At 39.6% G+C, this 20,679-nt stretch overlaps 1 protein-coding gene across 1 annotated transcript; it reads left to right on the plus strand.

Annotated features, from left to right (window-relative positions):
* Nucleotides 1–2,112: 2,112 nt before the first annotated feature.
* On the plus strand, nt 2,113–3,395 carry LOC147618548 (protein LOW PHOTOSYNTHETIC EFFICIENCY 1, chloroplastic-like). Its single transcript, XM_086775266.1, has one exon. It carries the CDS (start codon nt 2,113–2,115, stop codon nt 3,367–3,369), a length of 1,257 nt encoding a protein of 418 aa, XP_086631392.1. The 3' UTR covers nt 3,370–3,395.
* The last annotated feature ends 17,284 nt before the right edge of the window (nt 3,396–20,679 follow it).

Genomic DNA, 20,679 nt, shown 5'->3' on the forward strand with positions numbered 1-20,679 from the left:
CACTCACACAAAACCTAGAAGAGAACACATAAGGTGAGAGGCTGAAATTTCTTCTTCTTCTTCACATAACAATAGAGGTCTACAAAGAAGATAAAGTGACTAACACACATAATAGAGTATATATAAGTGGTCCATAATGTGAACATGCTAAGAGGAGTAGGTAGGTGTGGACTAGTTGGTGTAGTCCAGCTGTAGAATCTTTAGCGAAGATATGTCAGTGCCAGATACCAAACTCGCCAGTGATGTAAATGTCGAACGGTCATGCATGCGCCTCATGAGTGTCAGCTCATGTTGAGCTTGACATCTCAACACTCCCACTCAAGCTCAACTCCAGCTCATGAACTCCAAGCATATCTTGAAATCTACGGAGCTTCTCAGCTCCCAAGGCCTTCGTGAAGATGTCAGCGACCTGATCCTGTGTGCTGCCGTAGGCCAAGTCGATGTCGCTTGCCAAGACTCTCTCCCTGATGAAGTGCTAATGTACCTCAATGTGTTTTGTCTGCGCATGGAGAACTGGGTTCCTTGCCAACTGTATACTGCTAAGATTGTCACAATAGATGATAACCTTTCTCTCCACATGCAACCCCAAATCAACAAAGTAGCTTGCGTAACCAAGCTACCTCACATGCTGCCACTGTAGCTCCTCTGTGTACTGTGCCTCTGTCTGTGTCCTGACGTAGGCCAAGTCGATGTTGCCTGCCAAGACTCTCTCTCTGATGAAGTGGTAATGCACCTCAATGTGTTTCATCCGCACATGGAAAATTGGGTTCTTGGCCAATTGTATAGTGCTAAGATTGTCACAATATATGACAACCTTTCTCTCCACATGTAACCCCAAATCAACAAGTAGCTTGCGTAACCAAGCTACCTCACATGGTGCCACGTAGCTCTTCTATACTCTGCCTCTGTGCTTGACAACAAAATTGTGGGTTGCTTCTTACTGCTCCATGTCACAATAACACTCCCCAATGAAAACATAAATCCACTAGTAGATCTCCTATCTGAGATGCTACCTGCCCAATCTACATCTGTGTACCCATATAGCTCCATTGGTACACCTGCTGCATAAAACAATGCATAGTCAACAGTGGCCCTCAAATATTGAAGTGCTCATTGCACACTGTCAAGATGTGGTTTGCACGGAACCTGCATAAACTGGCTCTCTAAGCCAATAGTGTAGCTCAAATCTGGCTTGCTGATCGTCATGACATAGATAAGACTCCCCACAATCTTCCTGTACATAGTGGGATCCTCCAACACATAACCTGTGCATCCGCACTAGGCTTGCCAATTTGATCTAATGGCACCGAGATTGGCTTACAATCAGCCATCCCATACCTGGACAACATGTTCAATGCATACTGTCTCTCTGATAGCCAAATACCCTCAAGTGTGCAAATGACCTCAACTCCCAAAAAGTAGCGCAGATTTTTCAAATCCTTCATCTCAAACTTCCTTTTGAGAAGACTTTTCACATGCTCAATCTCTTCCAAGTTGTCACCCCCAACAATAAGATCATCTACATATATGGTGATGATCACAATACCCTTATCACTCTTGCACATATACAAAGAGTGATCTGCATCTGCCATATAAAAATCAATAGTGACAAGATACTCAGTAATCTTGTCCTGCCATGCTCGTGGAGCTTTCTTCATCCCATACAAGGCCTTATGAAGCTTACATATACTCTAACTGACCTGTATCCTCAAAACCTAGTGGTGGCTGATCCATATACACCTCTTCTTGCAAGTCACCATGCAAGAACACATTTTTTACATCCAACTGATGTAAAAACCAGCTTTTAGTTGTAGCCACCACAATCACAACTCTCACAGTTGCCATCTTTGAAACTGGGGTAAATGTCTCCTCATAATCAATCCCATATGTCTACGCATATCCTTTGATTACCAATCTAGCCTTGTACCTGCTTTTTCTAGCAGCATATGGGGTGGGGCTCTTATGTTGGTCAGGACCAAAAGCAAATGTATGGGCGCGTGTGGAAAAGCCCAAAGATATTTTCTGGTTTGTTTGAAAGACCAAAAGCAAACGTCCGGAGGGTTTGGAAAGACCCAAAGATATTTGTTGATTTGTGAGAAATGAGCTATAGTCATGAAGGTGCCAATACATGCAGCAATTGTCAAGGTTAAGGGGTATCCTTTGAAGACGGGCGATGCACAGATGGTATCGGTGAGCTTCTCCTCGCCCATGTTTATCCCACATGCCCTCAGCCTGCCCACCGCCACCACCACAGCAAGATACTCTTATTACCCTTTGGTCACCACCATTCACTGCTGCTCTCCAGACAGCATCTCTCAGTTTACGAAGGGAGCCAGACCTCGCAGTCCGCAGCAACAGTTGCTTCTGGACCAGCTCTCTGCAGAGCTCGAGAAGGACAAGGACCATAAGCTCTTTAGACCTTCCATCCGTGTCCTCTCAAGCTCCCTCGCCTCTGTACAAGATGTCACCCAGGTAGATTCTCTTCTCCACGGCTTGCATTTCCCGTTGCCTGTCTTCTGTTCTGTCATCCGCAAGCTCGGAAGCTCCCAAAAGGTCCAGGCTGCCTTCTCTGTGTATGAATGGCTCCAGCAGAGGGACCTCCCAGATGAGAGGCCGGATGTGTTCATATACTGCAGCATGCTCGGAGTGGTCAGTAAGAGTGGGAAATTCGAATTTTTGAGCAAAGTGGTTGAAGAGATGAAGACCAATGGGGTAGAACCTGACCTTGTTGCATACAAAATCGTCATCTCCTCCTATGAGCATGTGGGTCTTCATCATGGAGCCATGACTGCTTTCAGGGAGCTTGAACAGAAGGGCTTGATCCTCAATATCAGCACTCTCCGCGCCCTCCTGAAGGGCTCAGAGAAGTCAATTGACATACATGGGGCTCTGAGCTTGTATTTTGCTGCAATGAAATTGAGCCCCGATGATAACATCATTGCTGAATTCAAAGAGAGAGTGTCCAGCATTGCTTACAGGTCCATACGCAGTTTGCTGCTTGCCCACAAAAGCTCGTACCACATACTTGCTCTTGTTCAAAAGATTGAGGATACAATATCAGAGCTTTGCCCTGGGGACTATCAAGGAATAATATGGTCTTGTGGGTCTGGACCTGAAGATCATATTGTGGCTAGAAGCATTCTAGCCCGCAGGAGATTGAACAGCTATCCAGTGTCAGTGCCCCTCTGCAACCATGTTATGATGTTGCTTGGAAAAGCAAGGAAATGGAGGGCAGCATTGGAGGTTTTCGAGCAAATGCTAGATGAGGGACCTTATCCAGGTAAGGACTCATATACCATCATAAGATCACACTTCAACTCACTGCTTAGGAGAGTAAGAGTTGTCCAATTCTTCTACACAAGTAGGTGAGAGGGGGGAGCGATTTTATAGATTTTGAGAGGTGTTGCGTTTTTTTATTCATGAAAATTTACTCATGCTCTTTTTTACCACAATCAAGAGATACCACATACTAGTATTTTTTAATAGAGTATTAAAATAATATAATTGATTGTAATAAAATAAACATTTATAATATTTTTAATGTAAATTGATTGTAATAAAATAAATTTTTTTATATTAGAACATTAGTATATGTACATATATATCGATATCTTTATATGTATGTTTTGGAGCATTTGGGAGGTGAGGTGAGGTTTGGTGAATCTAACCTACCTTGACTCATTATCAAATTCTTCTTAGTTTTGGTATTAATAGCTTGAATATAATAAGAATTTATCCTTGTGCTCTCTTTGATGATTGTCTTGCTCGATTTAGCAAGTTTGATGATTGTCTTGCTCCATTAACTTCTTGTGCTTCGCATTGCTTAATGTGAAAATCCTCTCAACATGCCCATTTTTTCCATAGTAATAGCACGGGCCTTGGCTTTACATTGCACTTTTGTTGGGGATGGTCTTAAATTTCCTCTTTCTCTAGAGTTATAATTTTGATTACACCTTTGTTGCTATTGTTTTTTCTTCTACCCAAATGAAGAGTTCTCACCTTTGCTTAAAAAATAAAATTCAATAAAGAAACCCCTTATATAAATATATTTTTATGAATTTACTTTAAATTTTTGAATGAACAAAAACCATTTATTTGAACCCGGATTGTATACTGAGATATTTTTAGGTGAGCCCTACATATTTTTAGGTGAACTCCCATATTTTTAGGTGAACCCTACATATGTAGGGGTTCACTTAAAAATATGTAGGGGTTCACCTAAAAATACTCACATATTTTTAGGTGAACCCTACATATTTTAAGGTGAACCCCCATGGTTGTTAACCATGTGGTCAACATAACCCCTCCTAATCGTAGTTCGGTCTCCTCGGAATAGCATCGAGGTGTAGTAGAGAGTTAGTAGAAGTAGATAGAATAATGGCAATAGATATCATAGCACAAATTCTGGTAGGTCATCCAATGGAAGGTCTTGTAGAATATCCAAAAAGTTGTCTCAAACATGTCTTCGAAGGTGAGTCATCCCAAATAGCCTTGGAGCCACTGTACTCGCATGTAATAGCCGAGTGTCTGCTTGAGTGTTGGGTCTTTGTTGATGTCAAAAAAGGGCCCTTGTCAAACCTATGCCACTCTAGAAATTCCAATAAGAGAGTAATCATTTTGGTGAGTACTGGCATGGGGTGTCCTGTGGACACCATGATCCTTGGACTTGTAGGCCTACTCCCAAGACTTGAACTTCTTCTCGAGGTAACCCTTGATCAAGCTAATGTCAACCCTATTGATGGTGTGGTTGGCTTCCTCTCAGGTGGAGTCTACACTCTAGCACATGGATCCCTCTTTCATATCTTATATAGTCAAAGAGATCATGCTACTTATATGAGCGTAGTCTGGGAGGATCCAATCGTTGGTGATGATTGATGGAGCCTGAGCACATACTTGAATGTATAAACAATTGTAAAAGCATGAGTCATGCTTAAAATCAATTTGTAAGTGATCACACCACCTATTTGAGTTTATTCACTCTCCACATCACTTTGAATTACACCTTCTATTTCTAGTATACTAGTGATGTGTGAGGGTATCCCGGTATATGGAAGAGAGACCGATGGAGCATGTCTTGAGCTCACCATGCCATGAGTGTCGTGGGAAAGCGGTAAGGTGAGGGATTAGGTACATGGTGGTGAAAAACCTTTGCCCTTGGATTAAACTTGGGTAAAGGGGTTGGAAGAGCTTGGTCGGGAGATCGGCAAGCTTCAATGTGCTCCATCGACATACATTCTCAAGACAACATCATCAAGGCAAAACATCAAGACAAATCTTGTGGCAAAATGATGCATGGGTGAGGTATTGGGACACTTATGCATTGATTTTGGCATGCAAAAAGCCACTTGTAATGGTCAAATGCACATGCAATTGGATTTCATTGGACATTAGGCAATTTGTTAATGAGTGCATGCGTGTTGTAACACTTGGTTACATTGAGATTTTACCCTGATTTCAAAGGAGATGTTGTCCGATTTTACTTAGAAATTCATGTGTGGCCGTAACAAAAACCCTAATTCAGTCAGCAAGTTTTTGGACAAGTGACAAGGTCTCTACATCATTGCAAAGTGCTTTTCTAGAGATTTGAAACAAGCTATTGGTTGCACAAATCGTATAGTGGAAGTGGGCCTAATTTAGGGTTTCACCAGATTCATAAAACCCTTATTCAGTCTGAGGACTTTTGGAGGTTCAAAAAAGTGATTGGATATGCTTATAGGACTCCCTAAGACCTAATTTGGAATTGGGTATCGGATGCTTGGTCAACACACATAGTTGACTTTTAAAAAAAAGTCAAAACAAAGAATACTTCCACTTTGACTCAAGCAATGGGATTTGGTTTAGGGGTAGTAACACTCAAGTGAAAAGATGCAAGGGGGAATAGAGATTGAGCTATTGCAAGCACACACACACTCACACAAAACCTAGAAGAGAACACATAAGGTGAGAGGCTGAAATTTCTTCTTCTTCTTCACATAACAATAGAGGTCTACAAAGAAGATAAAGTGACTAACACACATAATAGAGTATATATAAGCGGTCCATAATGTGAACATGCTAAGAGGAGTAGGTAGGTGTGGACTAGTTGGTGTAGTCTAGCTGTAGAATCTTTAGCGAAGATATGTCAGTGCCAGATACCAAACTCGCCAGTGATGTAAATGTCGAACGATCATGCATGCGCCTCATGAGTGTCAGCTCATGTTGAGCTTGACATCTCAACACTCCCACTCAAGCTCAACTCCAGCTCATGAACTCCAAGCATATCTTGAAATCTACGGAGCTTCTCAGCTCCCAAGGCCTTCGTGAAGATGTCAGCGACCTGATCCTGTGTGCTGCCGTAGGCCAAGTCGATGTCGCCTGCCAAGACTCTCTCCCTGATGAAGTGCTAATGTACCTCAATGTGTTTTGTCTGCACATGGAGAACTGGGTTCCTTGCCAACTGTATACTGCTAAGATTGTCACAATAGATGATAACCTTTCTCTCCACATGCAACCCCAAATCAACAAAGTAGCTTGCGTAACCAAGCTACCTCACATGCTGCCACTGTAGCTCCTCTGTGTACTGTGCCTCTGTCTGTGTCCTGATGTAGGCCAAGTCGATGTTGCCTGCCAAGACTCTCTCTCTGATGAAGTGGTAATGCACCTCAATGTGTTTCATCCGCACATGGAAAATTGGGTTCTTGGCCAATTGTATAGTGCTAAGATTGTCACAATATATGACAACCTTTCTCTCCACATGTAACCCCAAATCAACAAGTAGCTTGCGTAACCAAGCTACCTCACATGGTGCCACGTAGCTCTTCTATACTCTGCCTCTGTGCTTGACAACAAAATTGTGGGTTGCTTCTTGCTGCTCCATGTCATAATAACACTCCCCAATGAAAACATAAATCCACTAGTAGATCTCCTATCTGAGATGCTACCTGCCCAATCTACATCTGTGTACCCATATAGCTCCATTGGTACACTTGCTGCATAAAACAATGCATAGTCAACAGTGGCCCTCAAATATTGAAGTGCTCATTGCACACTGTCAAGATGTGGTTTGCACGGAACCTGCATAAATTGGCTCTCTAAGCCAATAGTGTAGCTCAAATCTGGGTTGCTGATCGTCGTGACATAGATAAGACTCCCCACAATGTTCCTGTACATAGTGGGATCCTCCAACACATAACCTGTGCATCCGCACTAGGCTTGCCAATTTGATCTAATGGCACCGAGATTGGCTTACAATCAGCCATCCCATACTTGGACAACATGTCCAATGCATACTGTCTCTGTGATAGCCAAATACCCTCAAGTGTGCAAATGACCTCAACTCCCAAAAAGTAGCGCAGATTTCCCAAATCCTTCATCTCAAACTTCCTTTTGAGAAGACTTTTCACATGCTCAATCTCTTCCAAGTTGTCACCCCCAACAATAAGATCATCTACATATATGGTGATGATCACAATACCCTTATCACTCTTGCACATATACAAAGAGTGATCTGCATCTGCCATATAAAAATCAATAGTGACAAGATACTCAGTAATCTTGTCCTGCCATGCTCGTGGAGCTTTCTTCATCCCATACAAGGCCTTATGAAGCTTACATATACTCTAGGTGACCTGTATCCTCAAAACCTAGTGGTGGCTGATCCATATACACCTCTTCTTGCAAGTCACCATGCAAGAACGCATTTTTTACATCCAACTGATGTAAAAACCAGCCTTTAGTTGTAGCCACCACAATCACAACTCTCACAGTTGCCATCTTTGAAACTGGGGTAAATGTCTCCTCATAATCAATCCCATATGTCTACGCATATCCTTTGATTACCAATCTAGCCTTGTACCTGCTTTTTCTAGCATCACTGCTATGTTTCACCTTATACACCCACTTACAGCCAATAACTTTCTTGCCTTCAAGAAATGGCACCAAATCCCAAGTCTCATTTCCATACAATGCATCCATCTTCTCATCCATAGCTTTCTCCCCCACTTACAGCCAATAGCTTTCTCCCCCACTTACAGCCAATAGCTTTCTTGCCTTCAAGAAATGGCACCAAATCCCAAGTCTCATTTCCATACAATGCATCCATCTTCTCATCCATAGCTTTCTCTCCCAACACACATTTCCAATAGCCTCATCAAAGCATGTGGGTTCTACAACTTGCACAACCTTTGCCATATACGCATAGTGATGTGCCACATAACCATCATAAGTCAACCACTCCACCACAGGATTTTTGACTCTTCCAGATCTTAGTAACTTTGCATTCACGGGCGGCCTCCATAGCCTTCTTTGGACTGGTGTCCTCATTGCTAGAATTCTAGGCTCCTCATCAAGGCTCATCTCCGAGCCACTAGAATCTCCATCAACAAGAGAATGCCATGCAGAAATGTCAGGCATACCAAGAGGCTCAACCACTTTCTCTTTTCCTTTATGTGATGTACCAACTACATTTTCAGGATGGGTAGTATGATGCAGCTTGCCACTCGATGGTCTATCAATAGAACCATTGGATGAGGACTGTCTTGGTCCAGTCAATGACTGTGATTGCTGGCCTGCATTATGTGCAACCAAATTTCCACTTACATCAGCCCCAACAACATCCTTTTCAACAGCATACCAGCTACTCATCTCATTAAATACAACATCCCTGCTTACCCTCAATTCACATGTAGCAGGGTTATAACATCTCTATCCCTTTTGCTCAAGGGAATACCTAATAAATACACATTTTTCTACTTTTGGATTCATCTTGGTACGTAAATCATCTGGCACATACATATATGCAATACATCCAAAAAATTTCAAGTGAGACAAATCAGGTTTTCTTACCAGTAAACTTCTCCTCTAGTGTTACATCATGTATGGATGCAGTAGGAGTCATGTTCATGATATAAACTGCTATAGACACAGTCTCAGCCCAATAGCTATGTGGCATATTCTTCTCAGCCCATCAATGCTTTTATCTCTGCAATGTGCCTATTTTTTCACTCAGCAACTCCATTTTCCTCGGAGTGTATCTATATGTAAATTGTCTCTGAATGCCATTCTTTCGCAAGAATTCAGAGACCTCATTGGAGAAGTATTCTCCCCCTTCATTTCACCTTAGGCACTTCACATACTTTCCTGTCTGTTTTTCAGCCATAACTCTGAAATTCTAAAAATGAGTAAACACTTCACTCTTCTCCTTCATGAAGTACTCCCACACTTTCCTTTTGTGGTCATCAATGAATGTTACATAGTACATGCAACCACCCATAGACATAGTCTCGCAGGACCCTATACATCTGAATGCATAACATCTAGCACATTCCTACTCACATTTATACAATGTGGAAATACATGTTTTGTTTGCTTTCCAAATTGATATGCTTCACAAACTTTTTGCATACCTTCAACTTTAAACTTAGGCAACCCTGTCACAATTTCTTTAGTCTGCATAGACTTCATTCTTTGCACATTGACATGCCCAATTCTCTTAAGCCAAATGTCTGTATCTACAACAACTCCTAAACCATTTGCAAAAATTTCAGCACTCACTTCAGGAACATTCAATGTAAACATTATGCCCACTGTGTTTCCTTTTCCAACCAACCTGCACTTATCTTTGAAGTCTTCTGGATAACATCAGGGGTTAAACCGAACCTGTAAAAAAGCCTGCTCAATCATCTGGCTAACAAAAACCAAATTCTTTGTAATGTTTGGAATATGAAGTCCATCTACAAGGTACTTCACGCTACCATCCTGCATAGACAATGGCACATCTCCAACATGGGCAATCGGATGAGCAGTGTCATCCTCTCTTTCAACAAAACCTGGTCTTTCAAGACTCTTCATTTCCTTTAACCACTCACCATGACTTGTCTTGTGGTTTGAAGCACCTGAATCAACATACCATACATCATCCTTACATGCTGCTATATCATTTTCAGACATAGCATTAACCACATGTTACATAATAAACAACCTCTCATTATCCTCATTATTTTTGCTAAAGGAGGATACATTGTTGTTTTGCTGCACTTTTCCATTTTGCATATCACTCTACTTCTTATAGCAAACTGCTTATGCATGCCTAGGCTTACCACAATAAAAACAACCTCGTGTATCATTATGCTACCTTTGCCAATTATCACGACCTCGTTGACTCCCCTTGCCTCTAAACTTGCCTCTTCCACCTGTATGCTGTTGTTGTGAATCCTTGGACTGCATGTGCTGTGCTGACCATAATTCTGATTACCTGTTTGACCACCACCACCTTGGCCATGTCCACGACCTCTACCTCGTCCTCCACCTAAACTTGTGTAGAAGGCCTGTTGCTCTGAACTGTTTTTGTTTTGTGATGACTCTTGATCTTCACCCAAGTTCTTCTCTTCAATGATCAACATTGACACCAAATTTTTGAAGTTGGGAATGTTCTCCTAAGTCTAAATAGACGTCTTAAACGCCTTGTATTGTGGCTTGAGACCATGCAGACACACTTCCATCTTATCATCATCATCCACAGAAACACCAATTGATGTAAGGGATTCCACAATGCCCTTGATCTTCAAAGCATAATCATTCACGAACATATTCTTCTTCTCCATAGTATGAAGCTCATTCTTAAATTGAATTTTTCGTGCCTTGGTGTTGGTTTCATATAGCTTCACCAAGGTGTCCCAAGCCTCCTTAGGTGACTTGGCATCCTATATATGCTGCCCAATCATAGTGTCCTGCATGCTAATAGAAATCCAAATTTCCTTGCTCCTTGATTCCAATCCTAGAACTCTATATATGCAGAAGTTGGATTATTCTCCGGTATCTTCGGTGCCTCCTCATGTTCACCTTCAATGTAGTCCCAAGAACCTTTTCCCATCAGGAAATTGGTCAATCTAAACCTCCAAGCATAGAAGTTGTTCTTGTTAAGCTTCTCTGTAACAATGTGGTTTATTCCATCATTTGACATTTTTCTACAACACAAATTTACCAACAACAGCACTCTTGCTTGACCTGCACAAACTGATGTATTCTCTATAGTAGCGGTACTATACTGCACCCAAACTGTCACAACCAGTGACCTTACTTTGCATACATACACCCAATGGCAACTTTGATACCTCTTTGCAGCACACACTACATCTGCACAACCAATCGCCCTTTCTGCAATTCCAAAAATAGAGTTCTGTAGAGAATCGAAACTTACCCACAATACTTGTGAACGCCTGTGATCTAAAAAACGGAGGTCCAGATGTACCCGAAACATGTTTTCCGCCTGAAAAATGGTGTCTAGTAGGATAATATAGTTGCCCTGTAGCTTTCCTTGCACGAAGAAAGCTCCTTAATTGGAGTTCGTTCGCCGGTGCCTCCCGAAGAGCTTCCGACAAGGGTGTAGTAGCCAACACAAAGGGGGAAGAGTAGATGAAGCTCTTACCCTCGTACCACTTCTTGTGCTTCTCTTTCTTGCTACTCAGCCCTTAGCATGAACCATGATGTAAAACTATGAAAAGATGCAGGGGAGAAGAGAGCTTGAGCTCTTGTAAGCACACACACACTCACACAAACCCTAGAAGAGAACACACAAGGTGAGAGGCTTAAAATTCTTCTTCTTCTTCACACAACAAAAGAGGTCTACAAAGAAGATAAAGTGACTAACACACATAATAGAGTATATACAAGCGGTCCATAATGTGAACACGCTAAGAGGAGTGAGTAGATATGGATTAGTCGGTGTAGTCAAACTCTAGAATCTCTGGCGAAGATATGTCGGTGCTAGCTATCAAACCTGCCAGTGATATAAATGTCGAACAGTCATGCATGCACCTCCTGAGTGTCAGCTCATGTTGAGCTTGACATCTCAACATTTGGTTCCTTGTTGACGTTACCCTCCTCTTCTTCCAAGCCAACAATTATAACACTAATTGAATCAATAGTGTGGTATCATCATGTGAAAGCATAATGATGGAGATCGAAAATCACTCACCAGGCATTCTTCCCACATGAGACATTTGCTGTGGGATTTCCTCTGCATTTGGAAAATGAAGCCTATGCTCCACAACCTCACTCAAATCAACATATTCATGTCTTACTTCTGTCCCTCTTTGCCTACTAAAAGATGGTGTTGAAGTGTAGCGTGCACATTTTGAAATTCATTAGTAGTAGCATATCTTTCAAATGATTAGAAGAAGACATACACAAATCGCTTCAACACACGGTCATTCATCCATCAATTTTCAACCACTGGTTTGAACCCAATAATTACCCTATTTTGAGGTTGGGAGAAAAGCATGTTGTAAGATTCCTTCCCAGCCCCTCAAGATGTCCAGTATCTCCCCCCTGTAATCAATTCCCTCTTTAGAATAATAAAAGATCTTGTTTTCACATATTTTGGCTTAGAGAGAGAAAACGTTCTAGAGAGAGGTTATTCAGATTTTAGATATTTTTGGATAGAAAAATATATCTTCTTATTAAAATAAATTCCCTCGAAACAGAAGTTCAAAAAGATTTTCAGAAGGTGCATTAGAAATAAATTATAATCTGTTCAAAAGGCCTTATCCTAAGGGTCCAGATTTTTTAAAAATTTTAAATTAAGGTTCTGAGGGGCCAATCAGATTCATCCAAATGTATGGAGGATATAAATTGAAGAAATAAAGAAAATCCCCCCAAAAATGAGTAAATACTCACATAAGATGAAGAGTGGACTAAGGACCAAAGGAAATACTAAAAAAATGATTTTTTGACACCTCAAGAGTGGGGATTCCCCCTCATGGAGGCTCCTATTTCACATGTGTGGTGGAGTTTTAAATTCTCAAATATTGAGATATATCATCTCTCCTCTCCTAATTCAAGTCTAGTTCAAAAAAGTAAGCTAAACTGACCCAAAAATGGTCAAAAATTGACCAAACTGATCTGAAAAATTCTAGAATCAGTTTGCTTGTTTAGAAGCTCACTTTTTCCTATAAATAGAAGCCTCCCCCTTTGTAGAAGCTTAATAGTGTTTTATGCATTGTTACTCTACTCCATCCCAGAGCCAAAAACAGTGAATTTATTGATAATTCATTAGTTTTTGACCTTTTCCTCTTCAAAAGAATTGGTGGCCACTCTTGTTGCAAACAAGAGTAGATCCATCAAACCATCAAGCCAAAGGAAAGCTCACAGAAATTCAAGTAAGCTAGAAATCCTACTTTTTCTTTATTCCTTTTAATGGTTTACTAATTTTTATTTTCTTTAAAATAAAAAAATGATGTTATGCCTTATTGGAAAGGCTTTCTCCCTCTCTTCATTCTTAAATTCAACCTTTCTTTATCCTAGATAAGTAATCAAATTATTAGAATTAAACTTTTCATATTGTTTCTCTTTTAAAAGTGGAATTTGATTAGTTTAGAATGCTTTAAACCATAATAAGTATCATGAAACGGCACTATAAAAGTTGTATATTATGAGATATTGGCCACCCAAGGCCAAGTAAGTTTTGGGTACCCGAGTGTGAATTAGGGCCAAATGTATATAAGGCATTTTAAGTAACTTGAGGATAGAAAAAATTGAAAAATGGTCAGCCATACAAAGGAGGTTATGGTAAAATTTTCTTAAACTTTGTGAAATAAGTTTTATCTTTTATTATTCAAAAAGAGTAATCCCCACCATTTGTGTATTCTAAAAGTGCTACTTTCATTCTAGACATAGAAAACTGCATAGTAGAAATATTTTTATTATAAAAGTGTTATTTCCATTAAAATTTAAATTCTATGCATAGAAAGATGCATATTGGTTATGTTTTTATTATAAAAGAGTGATTTTCATTAGATTTAAATTCTATGCATAGAAAGATGCATATTGAATATTTTTATTATAAAAGTGTGATTTTCATTAGAATTAAATTCTATGCATAGACAGATGCATATTGGAAATATTTTTTTAAATTATAAAAGTGTTACTTTCACCAATATTGATTCTTATGCATAAAATGATGCATGAAAGATTTTTTTTTAAAAGTGTTACTTTTATCAATATTGATTCTTATGCATAAAATGATGCATAAAAGAAATTTTTTAATTATAAAAGTGTTACTTTCATCAATATTGATTCTTATGCATAAAATGATGCATAAAAGAAATTTTTTATTATAAAAGTGTTACTTTCACCAATATTGATTCTTATGCATAAAATAATGCATAAAAGAATTTTTTTAATAAAAGTGTTACTTTCACAATATTGATTTTTATGCATAAAATGATGCATAAAAGAATTTTTTTAATTATAAAAGTGTTACTTTCATCAAAATTTATTTTTTGCATAAATAGATGCATAAAAGAATTTTTTTTAATTATAAAAATGTTACTTTCATCAATATTTATTTTTATGCATAAAAGGTTTTTTTTAATAAAAATGTTACTTTCATCAATATTTATTTTCATGCATAAAATGATGCAGAAAAGAAAATTTTTTATTATAAAAGTGTTACTTTCATCAAAATTGATTTTTTTACGTAAATAGATGCATAAAAGGATTTTCTTTTATATAAAAGTGTTATTTCCATAGAAGTTGGATTTTATGTATAAATAGATGCATACAGAATTTTTATTTCAAAATAAGAGTTCTCTTTAATCCTATGTTTAAATCCCATGAATATTGGTAAATGAGAGAAAATTCTACCGTTTCATATTCTCTAAGATAGTAATGAGAAAATTCAAAAAAACTATTGAAGTCAAAATTTTAGATAAATAGATGCATAAAAGGATTTTCTTTTATATAAAAGTGTTATTTTCATAGAAGTTGGATTTTATGCATAAATAGGTGCATATAGAATTTTTATTTCAAAATAAGAGTTCTCTTTAATCCTATGTTTAAATCCCATGAATATTGGTAAATAAATAAGTAAATACTCTGTGAGAGAAAATTCTACCATTTCATATTCTCTAAGATAGTAATGAGAAAATTCAGAAAAACTCTTGAAGTCAGAATTTTAGATAAATGATTAATTTATTCCTCATAGGAATTCACGCGATTAGTTTTAAATTTAGTTAAGCAAAATACTCAATGAATGAAATTCAGTAAAGTAGTAATTGAAATATTACCCTTTGAGAAAGTTAGTTCAGGGAGAACCTTTCCAGATTCAAACCCTGAATCAGACTATGACCAAGACTTAATCTCCTTCGTCAGTTTTTCAAGAAAAGATGATGTGACCAATTCAAGAAAGTTTCACTCAAATCACCCACCAAATCTGAAATCAAGTTAACACCCTTGATTCTGATTTGAGGATCAAGGTTACAGAATTCAGGAAATTATGTTGGAATTTTAGACCTATGATCTAGAAGTATTCGGATACGGATTTAAGATATACCCATTGTATTTAAAAGAAAATCAAAACTGAAAACTTGCATAAAAACCCTGTTTTCTCTTACGCCAGAATACTGGGAGGGAGCATTGGTATATGTGATTTTCTAAGGGAAGTTCAGTTGCAACAGCTAGTGGGGAGTGTTCAAAGGATGGCTCACACGGCAAAAACCTGCCCAACTCTTGACCAACCTTGGTATGGTGAGAAATGGTATGCTTCCGGTACGATGGGCGAGGGCCGAAGAAGCGGTCCCTCAGTGAAGTGCCAGGACACCTAAGGAGGATCCTGGAGGGTTCTGACCAGGCGATGCATGGGCTCGCGGTGCTTAGGACACCCATGCGTATGTCGTGGAGAGGAAGATATATATATGTATGATGACGAGAAAATTATTGTAATCTCTTACTGGATCTCGTGACCAGCTGGTCTCGACGGAGAGAACAAAGAACTGGATGGAAATTTTGAGTTATGATATCAGTAACCAAGAATTGTTTGTCAATGGATTGTTTTATAAGTTAAAGTTTAAGGAGGAGTGTGTGCGTATCTGTATTCTAAAGCAAAAGTTAAGAAAGGCATTCAATTATGGGTGGGTGAGTACTTGTCTAGTTCTACCAATTCCAGTGGTTGGGTGGTGGCTAACCCATGGGCCGGATGCTGGAATCAGTAGAGTTTTAATAATAAAATTGATTAATAGGAATACGCTTAGAACTCGAATAGTTAAATAATAACCTGAAGACTTCTCAAATGAATAGATCAATGGCTGTGCGTGATTCAATTAGGAAAACAGTTTTGATTCCTTCAAGATAAGTCTGTAATAGTTTTCCTTCTATCTAGTTTAATCAGATGAAGGTTAGTTCAGTATCTTGACCTCGTTAGAAAAATTCGTTAAGAAATTCAAAATGGTGAAATCGTCCCCGTTTTTCGGGCATGGGAGATTTTTTTGGTTTCGGTTTTCGGAATGACCACCAGCTTAGTCTCATGCCCAAACATTCAAGGGCAAGGCCGCGAGTGGGAAACCATGCCCGCGCATGAGGGAGCTGCTTCCGCTGCTACCATCCGGGAATCCGCCGGTACATAGAGGGGGTAGTGGGATCTCACAATTGGTATCAGAGCACTGTTGTAAATTCACGTAACAGCAACAGAAATTGCTTAAAATTTTAAAGTAAATATGGAAAATAATGTTTTCACTTGTTAATATTATGTTGAATGAACTTCAAAAATTGAAAACTCATAAATTGAATTGAAAATTTATAGATGGATACCCCGAATCTATCTGACATTCTTGAACTCTCCCAGAGTCAGGATATGATAGCCTTTGCATTCGAGCACCTCATCAACTCTGCTACAACCCGAGTAAGCAGAGTGAGACTCGCACGTCATTTTGAAAGTCTTTACTTTCCTGAGCAACGTCGGTATATGTGGTTCTTTGGAGGACAATGTATTAATGTCAGTACTAACCGCGATGACGAAGAGTTAGATCCGGATTGTCAAAAAGCCCTGTACACATCCCAACCTGGTCCCTTCAAGGGTGAAGGGGAGCAGTTAGGTGAAGTGGATTGAGGCTATGGAAGAATACTTTGATGTAACTAGCTATAATGAGAGAAGCAAGATGGCTCTCGCCAGGTTAAAGATTGTGGAAACGGCCAGGGTCGCTTGGAGGAATCACTACAAGACTAATCGTCTCGACCGTAATACCCAAACCTGGACTGATCTTAAAGCTTACCTTAAAAAGAGGTTTTGTCCTTCGGGCTTCCTTGAAACTAAAATGAATGAGTTCTTGGAACTAAAGCAGGATAGCCGGACAATTGAAGATTACCATCAAGCTTTTACCCTTCTCCTCAAATATTCCTGCAATTGGATGAAGAGCAGCTGATGGCCAGATTCATTAGAGGAATGAACGAGCCATTGGACACCTCAGTGAAGAATGCCAAACCTGTCTCAATGGCGGAAGCTGTAAGAATGGCAAAGGACTTTGCCAAAGCCTTTGTTGTTAAGGTACCAAAGCCTGCACCCTCTAACTTTAAAAGATTCCAAACCCTGAGAAGTATTTCAAACTTTCCTCCCCCAAAGAGGCAGCAAGGCCCAAATCAGAATTAGGATACTGGGAGATTCAGAAGTGAACGAAGACCCTTCCCCACATAACACTTTCTCATGAGTCCCACCTCTTTCAAAGATTCAGAGGGATGAGCTCAGAAGTGAGAACCGATGTTTTGGATGTCATGGTTTTGGTCACCAGCTGAAAGACTACCCGACTCTCTCCTGCCATGTCAAGGGGATAGGAAAGTCAAGGACCGAGAGTGCAGAGACCAGCCCCTTCCTATCAGTCAAATCAGGGTTCCCATCTCGTGAAAATCAGGGCAATCCCAGGAGAACTCTAGCTCAGCCACATCTGCCTCTGTCCAGAGTAGCCTCAAAACTCCTTCCTAGAATTGGGGCAACCAAAGAGAAAGAGTTCCGCCTCTTAGATTGAAGCAACCAGAGCAGTCACAATAGCAAAAGTAGTGGAAGAGGAAAGAGGACAAATTTATGCAGTAATTGAAAACCAAGGGCCAAATCGCCAATTCTCTGTCATTCATACTCCAGCTGAGAAGCAGGGTAAGCCTTTTAAGCTTTTGATTGAATTAGGTAGTACTCATTCTTTCATTTCCCCAGGATGCTTGCGTAAGCTAGTCTTAGAACAGAAATCAGGGAAACCTATGCAAGTTGAATTGGTCAGTGGGAAGATTCTTTTCACTCACCTTGAGACAGATCGTATTCAGTTCAATCTAGATGGGAATTTAACTGACTCTGTCAGTTTTCAGAGTTATACCTTTGGGAGTTTTCGACGGGATCCTTGGAATGGATTGGCTCCATAAAAATCAAGCTGACATTCACTGTCATAATGGAACCATTTCCTTCTGTGACCTTCACAGAAATAAAGTTCAAGGAACCGGAATTTCAGGATCCCCACGTTTTAGTAAAGGCTTCTAAGTTACTAAAAGAAGCAGCTCATTTACGTTGTCAAAATGAATCCAGTAGACTCAAAGTTAAAAGCTAAAGAACCTGAATGGTTAAGTGATTATGATGATTTATTCCCAGCAGAATTAACAGAGATGCCTCCAATTCGGGAAGTAGATCATGTGATAGAATTGACCCCCGGAGCTTAGCCAACCCAGTAGCCCTGTGCACGTACAAATACCAGTTCCTAAGGCCATCAAACTCAAGGAACAGCTTAGACAGTTGTTAGAACAAGGGTTTGTAAGACCCAGTGTTTCACCTTGGGGTGCGCCAGTTCTCTTTCAGAAAAAGAAAGATGGAACACTAAGACTCTGTGTGGACTACAGAGGCCTCAATCAGCTAACAGTTAAGAATAAGTATCCTATCCCTAGAATTGATGAGCTTTTGGATAGGCTAAGTGGATCCTAGATCTTCACAAAGATAGATCTCAAATCAGGGTATTATTAGATCAGGATTAATGAATAAGATATCCCGATGAGGACAACCATCAATACTCGGTATGGGAATTATGAATTCACTGTCATGCCGTTTGGATTGACAAATTCCCCAGCTACATTCAATCGCCTAATGCAGGACATTCTCAGAGAATACTTGGATGATTTTGTTCTTGTTTTCTTTGATGATATTCTGATTTACTCAAAGAATGCAGCTGACCATGAAGCTCATGTGAGAAAAGTTCTTGAGATTCTAAGGAAGCACCAACTCTTTGCAAAAAAGAGCAAATGCACTTTCTCTGCTGACCATGTTGAATACTTGGGCTTTCTAGTATCCAAAGATAGAATTTCTCTAGATTTTGCTAAAGTCCAAGCAGTCATAGATTGGCCTGAACCAAAAACAGTGAAAGAAGTTAGGGGATTCTTGGGATTGACTGGCTGGTATAGAATTTTTATACCAAAGTATGCTCTCATAGATTCCCCCTGACTAATCTTCTCAAGAAGAATATTCCGTTTCAATGGTCTGCCAGGTGCTAGAGTGCCACCTTGGTAACCAATCCCATTATGAAGCTGTCGGATTTCTCTCTACCCTTTGAGGTAGTAAAACTGATGCCAATGGTTTTGCCCTAGGAGGTGCACTCATGCAGGAAGGTCATGCAGTGGCCTATGAATCCCGAGAACTCTGAACGCATGAGAGAAATTATGCTGTCCACGACCTGGAACTACTTTCAGTAGTATATGCCCTGAAGTTGTGGAGACATTACCTACTGGGTTAAAGATTTACTTTGATGACAGATCATCAGAGCTTAAAGTGGATCTTCACTCAGAAGGATCTCAACATGCGCTAAAGAAGGTGGATGTAGACCCTGCAGGAATTCGATTTTGAAATCAAGTACCGCCCAGGCAAAGAAAATGTGGTAGCAGATTCCCTCAGCAGAAAAGCCTCCTTGCTTGCATATACTATAGTGTCAAATTATTTGATTATTGAAGCAAGAGAGAAGATCATGTAGGATAGATTCTTTGGCCCTATTTGTTGAAATAGACAAGTGAATAGGGTGTGTGCGGGAACAAGCCCTTGGCAAGAGGCTGTAAAAGAGAATGTGTAAATAGGTGAGAACCTGTGAATAGGGTGTGTGCGAGAACAAGCCCTTGGCAAGAGGCTGTAAAAGAGAATGTGTAAATAGGTGAGAACCTGTGAAAAGGTGAGAAGAATCTATTGGGAGAGAATAAAGGGTAGCATGAGAAGATTTAGGAAGTGTGGAGATATTCTGGGAGATATTCTGGGAAAAGTGAAGAGGTGGAGAGAATCAAGCAAAAGAGGTGAAGTGAATCAAGGAGAAATCAGTAGGATTAGATGCTAGGATGTAAACTCTATAAATTGAGGCATTGGCCTAATGTTGTTGGTTTTTGATTATCCATGCCTACATTAAGCTATTTGTTAATTTCTCATTAATCACGTCTTAATTATCATCTACTCACTTTGTTAATTATCATCTACTCACTTTGTTACGATGTTGATTCTAGTATTTGATCCACCATAGCTCATCACATTGCTCTAATTTCAACATGGTATCAGAGCAATGCCTAGAATCCATCAGGTTTATGAGCCTATTATCTAATTAATTAAGATTAGTAGATAATTAAAAATTAATTAAATTTTTAGTTATTTTTCAACTCACCTCTGTACCCCCAGCCAGTGGAGGAGCTCCCTCTCCTTGCACACATCAAATTAGCCCAAACCCTTCTAGCCCAACATAGCTATCTCATTGCTACTCAAGCTCATCAAATCAGCGCAGCAAACCGCCGACGAGTTCACGAGAAATCGTGAATTTAGCAGGTGCCTATTTTTTGGAGAAAAACTCAGATCTCTTCTTCATCAGTTAAAATGGGTCTAATTCCTCTTATCCCCAAGTGTTTTCAAGCATGCTCTACAAGCTGGTGAAGTGA

Source organism: Cibotium barometz, chromosome 35 (assembly GCF_041138505.1).
Source record: "Cibotium barometz isolate CiBa-2024 chromosome 35, ASM4113850v1, whole genome shotgun sequence".
Lineage (NCBI taxonomy): Eukaryota > Viridiplantae > Streptophyta > Polypodiopsida > Cyatheales > Cibotiaceae > Cibotium > Cibotium barometz.